Source organism: Bombus bifarius, unplaced genomic scaffold (assembly GCF_011952205.1).
Source record: "Bombus bifarius isolate JDL3187 unplaced genomic scaffold, Bbif_JDL3187 scf7180000007979, whole genome shotgun sequence".
Taxonomy (NCBI): Eukaryota; Metazoa; Arthropoda; class Insecta; order Hymenoptera; family Apidae; genus Bombus; species Bombus bifarius.
Window position 1 is genome coordinate 1,070,919 of NW_022884364.1, and position 10,238 is coordinate 1,081,156.

General features: G+C 39.4%; 1 protein-coding gene across 1 annotated transcript; it reads right to left on the reverse strand.

Annotated features, from left to right (window-relative positions):
* Nucleotides 1–266: 266 nt before the first annotated feature.
* LOC117204719 (proteoglycan 4-like) lies at nucleotides 267–7,856 on the reverse strand. Its single transcript, XM_033442401.1, has 4 exons — nucleotides 7,798–7,856; nucleotides 7,260–7,333; nucleotides 3,713–5,503; nucleotides 267–3,149 (listed from the first exon to the last, which is right to left on the reverse strand). The coding sequence occupies exons 1-4, from the start codon at nucleotides 7,841–7,843 to the stop codon at nucleotides 954–956; spliced, it is 4,107 nt and encodes a 1,368-aa protein (XP_033298292.1). The 5' UTR covers nucleotides 7,844–7,856; the 3' UTR covers nucleotides 267–953.
* Nucleotides 7,857–10,238: the final 2,382 nt, after the last annotated feature.

Consider the following 10,238-nt stretch of genomic DNA (forward strand, 5'->3'; position numbering starts at 1 on the left):
GATGTATGAAAGTAAAGGAGATCGTGGACATGATGTCTCTGCGAAAATTAATTCTTTCTCGTAAAATGAATTACATATAGATCGAAAGTATAAAATAAAGAAAGAGGAAGAGGAGATGGTAGAAATATACACGAGAAAGATATCAAGAAAGTCCTTGAAATTCATTCTTGAAAGACACAATTCTGCAATGCAAAGTAACTGAGAAATATTCTGAAACAAATATTATATTCATACATCGTTGACTTTTAATGGGCCAATAAAGAGAGAGAGAGAGAGAGAGAGAGAGAGAGTCCAAACTCCTCTATTAACGATTATAGAGCTTGATAAAGTTTGAACGTATAAAATAGATAATGATCACCATATCTTTCGAATACGATGTACTAAAGCTATTAATATATTTTCTTCGAAATTTATGTCTCATAATAAACCATATATCTTTTATAGAATTTCCATCGAGAAATTTATATAAGAATAATATTGAAGCCTCTAATTGGTCAGTGTGAGTTTATAAAAATGTGAGTCGAATAAAGTTATGTTGAATAACGAATCTCTGTCGAGAAAATGAAACTCATTAACTACAAACATGCTAATTTTTTTAGATACACCTTGGATCTATATAAAAGCTTTTTACGAAAAGAATGAATCTAGAAATCTAGAAAGTCTAAGTGAGTGACTTTCATCTTTTGTTATACTTAATATAGCATTCTTTCCTTAAATAAATTAATCTCACCATCACCTTCCTTAAATAAAGAAATCACCATTCAATCGCCTTTTAACTCAAATTAATACCTCGATTAATTTCCACAAAGAAATGTTACGTCCACGATCACGTATTGTAGACTGTGAAACACTCGAAGTTCCTCTAAAAATGGTACTCTAAAGAGCTACCATCATCGACCTTCTCGATTAAGAAAAAGATCTCTTGAAAGGATAAAAAGCTCTAAAGTGTTCACTTAGCTCTTCTTCGACAATTCCTGGAAGAAGGCCTCGATAGGGAGAGTCGGCTCGTCCGTGGGGATTTTGAAGTGCGAGGTGATGACTCTGCTTTCTGGGGACACGGCCTTGAACATTCCAGGTTTGTCGTAAAGAGCAGAAGCAGAACTGGTCAGGTCCGCCACGCTTTGCGACGCTTTCGCAAACAATTCTTCCTCTTCCGATCGAACTTCGAACGCTGTCGTAGCTTCCGTGCTTTTATTGTCGTTTGGTATCGTGGTTTCCTCTGTCTTCGTCGTAAAATGTTGCTCGGTGATACTAGTTTCTTTCAGTTGACTTTCGTCTACACTTTTGTCAGTACTGGTATGAACCGGTCCTACAGGCTTCTCATTTTCAGGGTGAAAACTCAGTCCAGTTTCACTTTCTTCCGCTTCGTTCACCTCTTCGTCCACGTTCGATCTCATCGGAACGTTCGTGGGAGCTGGTTCTTCCTTTTCAACGGGGATCTCGTTAGCAGCCACTTTGGTGGTGCCAGTGGTTGTGACCGACGAATAGAAACTGGTTTCTTCCGCGGCCATTTCAGTGGCTTCCGTTTCTTTTCTATCCGTGTACGCTACGGTCGAACTCTCCCTCTGCGTCGACAGTCTGCTTTTCATCACAGGTCGTCGTCGAACCGACGAAGAAAATACGTTCTCGGCTCTAACTGTGCTTGGCTTCGACTGAGAGTCACTCTCGTAATGATTCTGGGATCTATTGGGGCTACTGGTGGTTCCTGAGATTCTGCTTCTGTACACGTTACCGTTGATGGGTCTTCTCTTTGGCACAAAACGGTTGGTTCTTTCGGTCGTCGAAGAAGCTGTATCTTCAGCCACCAACTCTTGATCTTTCACCACTGGAGGATTCGGCGAAGATGTCCTATAGTTTACCCTCGAGACGTACTTGTATCTCCCTGTCGTCTCCCTTGCTCCTTCTATGTTCTGCTGCTGACTTTGTTGACTCTTCAGACTAGAACCTCTTTGCTTCGTGTGTGGCGCTGGCGTTGCAGACGGCTCCGTGCTCGAAATTTGAGCTAATCTGCTCTTGTAATCCATCCGGCTCTTGTAGTCCTTGATGCTAAAGCGCGGCCTGGTCGTGTTCCCGTACCTGATCGGCCGGATCTTGTGGGATCTGCTCGTAGAGGAGCTTAAGGGTGGCGCTTGCGTGCTCGATTGCACCGTGGATGTCGTCGTTGAGGCGATCGTGGTGACGCTGGGGCTTGTACTTGGGCTTGTACTTATACTTGCGCTGGTGGATAACACCGTCGCTCGATCGAAGTAATTACCCTCTGTTTTGATAAACAAATCCTCTAGGGGAATATTCGTGGCCACATCTAAACCCTGTTGCGGTTTATAACTTTCGTTGTTTGGATCTTCTTCTGGTCTTGCCTTTGTCGGTTCAGTGTAATATTCTAGCGGTATGGTCTGCGTAGTATCCTCCACTGTCGCGAATTTTGGAGACGTATAATCGAATTGTTGATTAGGTTGATTGGTCACGAAACGAGTAGTGTATTCGTTATAGGGTTGAATGGATTCAGTTGGATTCTTGTACGTGTTTAGAGGAGTGTGCACGATCTCTGTGACGATCTCAGCTTCGAAGGGTTCGCCTGGGTTCACCCTGTTTCTATGACCAGGCCGTTTTCTGATATTAGCTTTCTTCTCGGCTATTGTATCTTCAAAAGCAGATTGCGTAGGTTTGATTCGTTTTCGTTTTGTAGCGTCTACGTGATGTATCGCTTCTTCCTGTTTTTCGTACTTCAGGAAGTCCTCTGCAGATGGTACAGTGACAGGTTCAGAAGTAGTGGTCGTTGGTCTTCTTCGACGTATTGGAGAACCTGGTCTTCGAGTCCTGGGTTTCTGCGTGCTCACTGTCGCCAGAGTCACAGTTTCTGGCGTGGTTCTGGTGGTCGTCTGTATAGGCACTTCCTCAACGTGCAACGTCACCGGAGCAGAGGTTTCTGGAACTTGGATCGGAGCTTCCGTTGGCGTTGGCTCGTACGACGTGGTACTCGGTTTTCGTCGCCTATAGTGTTCGCGCGATGGCTTGTGCGGTCTTTGAGGCCGTATATCAGTCTGCTGTTCTCGATAATTCACTTGCTCTTGCTGATTCTGCGAATGATCCTGATACTGTTGGCCCTGGCCAGTGGGGCGCTCCGAGAACACGTAGTCGGGCTGGGTTACCTGCAATGGAATTTTAAAAGTTTGTTAGAAAATTTGAGAAACGTGGTTAAGACCTATGTGTAGCTTTGATCTTGCGATTAGTTAATTGTATTTGGCAAGAGTTTTGTTATTATTCGATTCAAACTCAATTCCATTAAATCATTTGAAACGTAGTATTTTAGAATCTTTATTACAATGCTCATTAATTAATTCTAAAAGTCCCTCTTCCCTAAATAAAGAACTATTAAAAAGATCATTAAATAACTTTTTAATACAAAAAACCCTACTTCCATCCCAAGCAAATTCCAAACTAAGAAAAACTCTAAACAAATGTCTAGTGGTTTTAGCACGAACTATACGAGAAACCGTATTTCGTAGCACAATAAAATTAATTCCGAAAGTTTCCTACGATATAAGAAACCTGCTTTATTGCGCATTTCCCCGAAGCTGTCCTTGTCCAAACAATACCCAACCTGTCCCCCAATCTCGTAAGTAAAGCCGTGGAGAATTAACTGTCGGTTTCCGGGAGTTCCGCAGTAGCCAAATATTTTATAAAGCACTCTTTCCACGGGAACAAATACTACCTGAGACTGTTGAACTTTTGGCTGCTCGCCAAGGCTGCTCTGCTCGGTAATCACCGCGGTCAGGTCTGTGGTAACCTTCGGGATCTCGTATCCTGCCAACTGGATCGCGTAAGGCGATTGTTCCTCCGTGACTTTCGCCAATTCCTGCGTCTGATTCCTCGCGGATTCCACAGCCAGCCTCGCCTCTTCCTCTTCCTTTTGCTGCTCCAACAGCTGCCTCAATTCCTCTTGCCTCTTCTTCAACTCCTCTTGCTGTTGCTTCTCGATCTCCAATTGCTGTTGCCTCTCCTGTTCAGCCAATCTTTGCCGATCTCTTTGCAGCAGTTGCTGTTGGATCAAATATTGTTGTTCGTTGAAATGTTTCAGTGAAATACTTTCTGGAGTCTCGTATTCCGTCTCTCCGCTTTCTGGTCGAATATCGATCGGCAAAACAGAAGTCTGGAACTGTGGCTGCTGAGATTGAGGGCCGATGAACACTACCTTTGGTGCCTGTGGGATCTGGTTAGACACTATAGGCTCTTGGTTGAACTTTGACGGAGGATTCAATCGAGGTAGAACCTCATTTATGTCGGACGTTTGATACTTGTTCTTCGGAATTGGCCATGAAGAGGGTGGTGGAGTTAGATCCTGAGCTTCTGACACATAGTAGGTATTACCAACACCCGCTGTCGGCAGCAGTTCACTTTGTATTCCGCTCTCTATTTGCTTACTCGTATTACTTTGACTTGGTCTCTTGTAATCCTGTACAGCATCTCTGTTTTGTTGTTGGAATTTACTCGATTCCTGCGTACGAGGAGTAGTGGGTGCGGGAGTAGAAGATGAATACACATCAGGAGGAAGTAGAGTTTCGTAAGGCAACGAAGGTCGAAAGTTGAACGGATTGTAGACAGAAGGTGGAGTGATGTAACTAATTTCGTGGCTTTCGTGAACCAGGAACGCGGGATCTCTCTCGAACGACGTCTTGAAAGAATGAGAAGGATGGTTCACTTGGCTGAAAAAGTTCCCTGTACTAGCTGGGTTAATAACGTGATCGTTGTGAGTCTGTCCAGGATACTTGTCATGATTCTGTCTGTGATCGTAATCTGATAGTCGTTTATCCTTTCCAAAATCGTTGGCCGGCGCTGTACCAGGTGGTTGGAAATATGGCTTCGCGTTGTTGGACACCTTTAGAGATTCAAAGGGCTTCACGTGATACCTGGGTGGTTGCAGCAACTGAGGGACGTAAGGTTCAGCGTAATGTCTGTTTTTCGTGGGTGCAGATGGTGAAGACGGAGAATTCGTGGTGGAGGTATATCCTTTAATAAAATACGTGGCAGCCTTTATTGGATCCGGAGGCTGATGCACTGGCGGGCCAAATTGTGGCTGTCGCAAGTACGTCGAGCTGTCTCGTAAAATGGGCTTCCGGTGTTGGTCCAGGTCGAAACGGTACGCGTCTTTCAGCGGAGGTATCAGAAACGTGTACTCCCGCGTCTCAGAAGCGACATGTTTATTAGGATGATTGTGGTTAGATTGAGCTTCGCCGCGTGCTTTCGCGGCAGCATGACCGAGGACCGTGAAACTTCCTAGTATACTGGGCGGATTGTAGTCGTGATAGGAAGATGGTTTACCCTTCCGTTGAGGTTTCAGTTTTTCAGAGGCCGCCATGTGTTCTTGAAGCTTGCCTAGAACTGGATGAAGAGGACCATTCCGCTCGAGGTTGCTGGATGGTGAAACGTTCGTTCCGATCGTCTCCTCGTAGCCGTTCGTCAACGGCCGCCAGCCGTTTGCAATCATCGATGATCGCGTTGGTGGCTGCGAAGTGAAGTTAGAGGAGTAGTGTGTTGGATTTATTGGATTTAACTAGCGGATGAAATGTAGCGAGGTTGTGAAGCGTTAAATGGAATGATAGAGCCTTTATGTGTTATCTGAATATCATTCGTGTAAATATGATTATTGGAAAATTTAAGCATGACTTTTTGTGAACAAGATCGAGAAACAAGAATAGGAAACAATTTCTTTCGTTCTTATTCACAAGCTTTGGGTTTTTGTTAATGTCAATGATCACAACGTAGTTTAAAAACAATAATCACATTCTTTTGACACCCTGTATAGTAGAATTTACGGATATTGACTGTTCGAGGCTGAGATTAATTCCTATCATGATTGACTGTTTTGGTCGTCATGTTTCCAAACGTCTTACTCCGCTTAGTTATCTCAAGGGTGTAATTGAGATAAATTTTCTCCGTCACAATAGATCTTATGGAAGTCAAGTAACTCCACGTGACTAGCGTTAAATCGCTAGTTAGAAAGCAATTTTGATATGTCAATATCCATGAATTCTATAATATAATTTTCCTATAGTTCTTACAGTCTTAACTGGCATTTTGATTACCTATCTTTCAGGCTTTTATTAAATTGTTTATCAAATATTTGAAATAAATTAATTTAAACGTCAAAATGATTTTACAATTTCGCTGTATCTCATTCGCCAATTGTATTGTACACGGCTCAATTTCAGTCTAATTATGTTTAGTTTCCATGAATATTTCGCGAAAATGTTTGTAATTTTTGATACGATAATTAGATATTTTGTAAAAGCCATTGTAGTGTTATTTTATCTTAATCGAATGTCCTGTGAATTGAAGTTTTGTTTTATAAATTGATTAATTGATGTATTGGTGTTTAAGTAAATTTAGTTGATGTTTCACGTTAGACATTCAAACACACTAATGACTAAACTTTGTCTTATAAACTGTTATAGTGATAGAATAGATTGTCATAGTGATAAAACGTTGAGTCGACAAGAGAATAACATCAATTTTTTAAATATTCAGCACTCGACTTAATATTACAACGAAGGATTCTTTGTAACAATTTTTTGTATAAGCAAAGAATCGATTAAAGAAATTGGATAAATATTAGCTAAAAATATACGTCATCTTCGCAGCCAACGAAGAGTCGTTTAGTGTACATAACTTGACTGTTATGGATCGTGTGCAGTGTGCATTAGATTAAAACAGTTTCGAAGTTAAACGTTTTAGGAGTTTCAACAAAAAGGGTCACTGTTTACATAACTCAGTTCTTGTACATGAAAAAGGAGAAGTTCTTCCCCTTGCATTATGTGCAGTCGAAAGATTGATGCCTTCTACTAATAGCTTGTAAACGTAAACATTTTATAGAAATTATAAATTATTGTTGATACTCTATATCTAATGAATAAAAAAATCAGAATACCTAATATTACAAAGGTTTTACTCAATTCACCAATAAAGCTTATTGATACTGTAAAATTTCATACGATGATCTTTACCTTTGAAACAAAAGAGTTTTTATGAAACTCATCCTGTTACTTCCAGTTCATAAAAAACCGACATTATTTCTCATCAACTCAACAGAAATGAAAAGTGTTTTAATAAAAAAGAGAAGTTCTCTTCCTGTGTGTACTTTCTTCGTTTAAATAACATAATTTATTCGTTAACACTGGTAAAAATAAACAAATCGAGGCAACGATGCTTGCGCACACGCAAGAACAATTAATTGCCGCAACTCGATTACTTCAACTACTTACAGGTTTGTTATCGGAACGGTCTATCGATACGGTGATTGCGCCGATGCAGGTAAAGAGGCCCATCGCGAGGACACCTGTGAGTATTTTGTATATCACGCAGATGGAGAAAATGTTAATTATATTTTTAAAAAAATTCACGAAGAAAGAACGTAAGTAAGCAATTAATCCAAGAAGTAGATACATTAAAATAGAACAAAAAAGACAAAGAAAGGCTTTACGTTAGGCTTGGACAAAATAAAGATAAAGAATAATAATGAAATAGTGAATTATAATATAAGTAGTTTGAAGTAATAAACCATAATAGATAATTATTATAAAAATGAAAAATTATTTAACTTGATAACTAAATGAAATAATTCGAAGCGAGATCGCTTCAAGGAATAATTTTATTCAAATAAATTAATTCGAAATTATTTTCAAATAACATCTAGTCGAATCAAACGATAATCTCGTGTCTAATATCAAAATTAATTTCTAATCAGGTTATATTCATTTTTCGAATACGTTTTCGAAACGCGTCCAAGTTTGATCTACTTACAATTCAACGTTAGTGTCGACCGCATCGTGACAGACCATGGGACCATTTACACGAGCGTTCTGCGAAAAAAAAAAATGTTCGATCGTTAGGCAAATTCACGTCGTTCTCGTTATATCGCAAATTGCTCGATTACGAAAGTAGAGATCAAAGTATATCGGATATAACGAGTATAGCTCTCGATTGTCGGAATACGAGGACAGGAAAAGTGTAGCGTGATGCAGAGAAAGGAAGTATAGAAAGCCGTTGTTGCATCTATCGCGGCTGTTTCCGCTGCTATTTTGTCATTTCTCTTTGAATCAAGGTAACAGTGAAACTCGCGAGAAGACGGAAGAATTTCACTGCACTTTGTTTTTACGGGCTGGTCGTAATATCCAGAAATTTCCACTTGATGCTGCACGAGCTTCCATCCTCGTGTGAAACCGGAAACGAACGAGTTTCCAACGATCGTCGATGTAGAGGGCACTTGTTGTCTTGGGCGAGTTATTGAAACTTCTAGCGATTTCAGTTTCTTGGAAGTTTGAGATTCGAGCGCAAGAAATTATTGTTCGAAGAATATTTTCTCCGACAGCTAGAAATTTTCTGATTATTTTGAGAAACGTGTGTTTTAAAATTCATGTCTGCGGAGTTGAAGCAACCGTTCGATCACTCGATGTTCCTAATTTTGCGAAATGCGCGTTTAATGTAACGAGCTGTCATTCCTCCGTGAAATCGAACTTATTGAGCGATCATGTTGGTCGACAAATGATCGACAAATTTTCGGTCATTGTATGCTCTCGAATATTTTGCAATTCTCTTGTTCTTACTATTATCGATGGGCTAGGGATTATAGTGGAATGAAACTAGGCAGAGCAATTGTAATTTTCAATTTCCACCTTTCCAATTTTCATTTGTGCACGAAATCGAAAACGAACGATCGTTGGTAATTAGCAGACTTATTGAAGAAAATTACCGAAGTTCTTCGCAGCTGATATTTATTAGAAATTAATCGATGGAAGGAAATTGTAGGTCGGAGAATATTTCTTCTGATATTTTTCAATTTTCTCACTATTTTAATCCATGAACTAGAATTCACGTGTTTCCTGCTTGAGCAAAGTTAACCTCTAACCTTATAACGTCGAGCCATATTTCTAGCGTGGATTGTTCCACTCCAATTCTAGAAAAGTGTTATATTTAGGGTATAATTTAATTCAACTTCAATTTTCATTCCTCGGATGGAGAATCGCTAAACGGAAATTATCCAGTTTATGTAAATATAAATATTTTATCAGTTCGTATTTAATATAGTGTCCAACAGAAAATTGTAATCGTCGATTTACTACTAGAAAAATCGTAATGTCAACAAGTCCTGCGCTTAACGAATTATTGAAATAAATTTTAATGATAATTCCAGTCAAGTTGAGTCACTCAGTTATTCAGTTATGCAAATTATTGAGTTACAAGTCCAGTTATACTATAATATAACTACTGCAATGAAGTTACAAATGATTAATGAAAATTTCAGGAACATTTTAAGGGAAGTTAAATTTTAACGAGTTTAACAGCCGAGTCGTAAGTTCGTTAATTTGTCAACATTACGGTAATGGCAACCGCTATTCATCGATTTATTCGTAATGGACTGTTAGGAATAGATCAATTAACTTATTTGCCAGCAGTATACGATCAACCAGCAGTCGCTGATTGTACAGGAAAGTTCCAAGGGCGTGAGTATGAGGAATGAATTAATCGCTTCGAAAAACTCGACTTTCTCTCATTAATTTTCTAGGTCCGAACTATGGCGTAAGTACTGGTACACTTTTCACGCGGAGGGCAAGTGAAAAGTGTTTGTAGAACTGGCTTCTAATGGACGTAGTATTTCTAATCAGCGTTCTTAAGACGCATTCCAGACGAGACAGTTAACAGCTCTGTTTCCTAAACGAGTTAATGTAACATTTCATATAGGTGCACGTGTATATGTCAACCGGTTGTGTTCAACCGAATCAATCAGTTGATAGATTTTAAATTAAAATAGTAGAATTTGCCTACGTATCAGTAAACTTTACGTGGAATTCACGCAATCGAGTAGCAATTAATAGATACAGCTGCAATAAATACATATTTATTTATATAGAATTCTACCGTAACAAACAAACGAATGAAATGAATATTTAATTCTTCGGTAGTTAGACACCCACGCAGAAATTTGCACTAAGAAGAGAGAAACAATTTTCCTCGTGCGTTCCATATGAGGCGACTGCATTTACTCGAGTGCTAATTAAAGTTTTATTTCAACAAATAATATAAATCTCTGCTACGATAAACAATCAAATAAAATGAACATTTCACTTTTTCCCGTGCTACGAACTTCCTACGCATCAGAACTAAAAATCGGAAACATCTTTGTCTGGTGCTCTCTATGTCTACTGTTTGTATTTAATTAAATGTTTGTTAAAATTTCATACCAT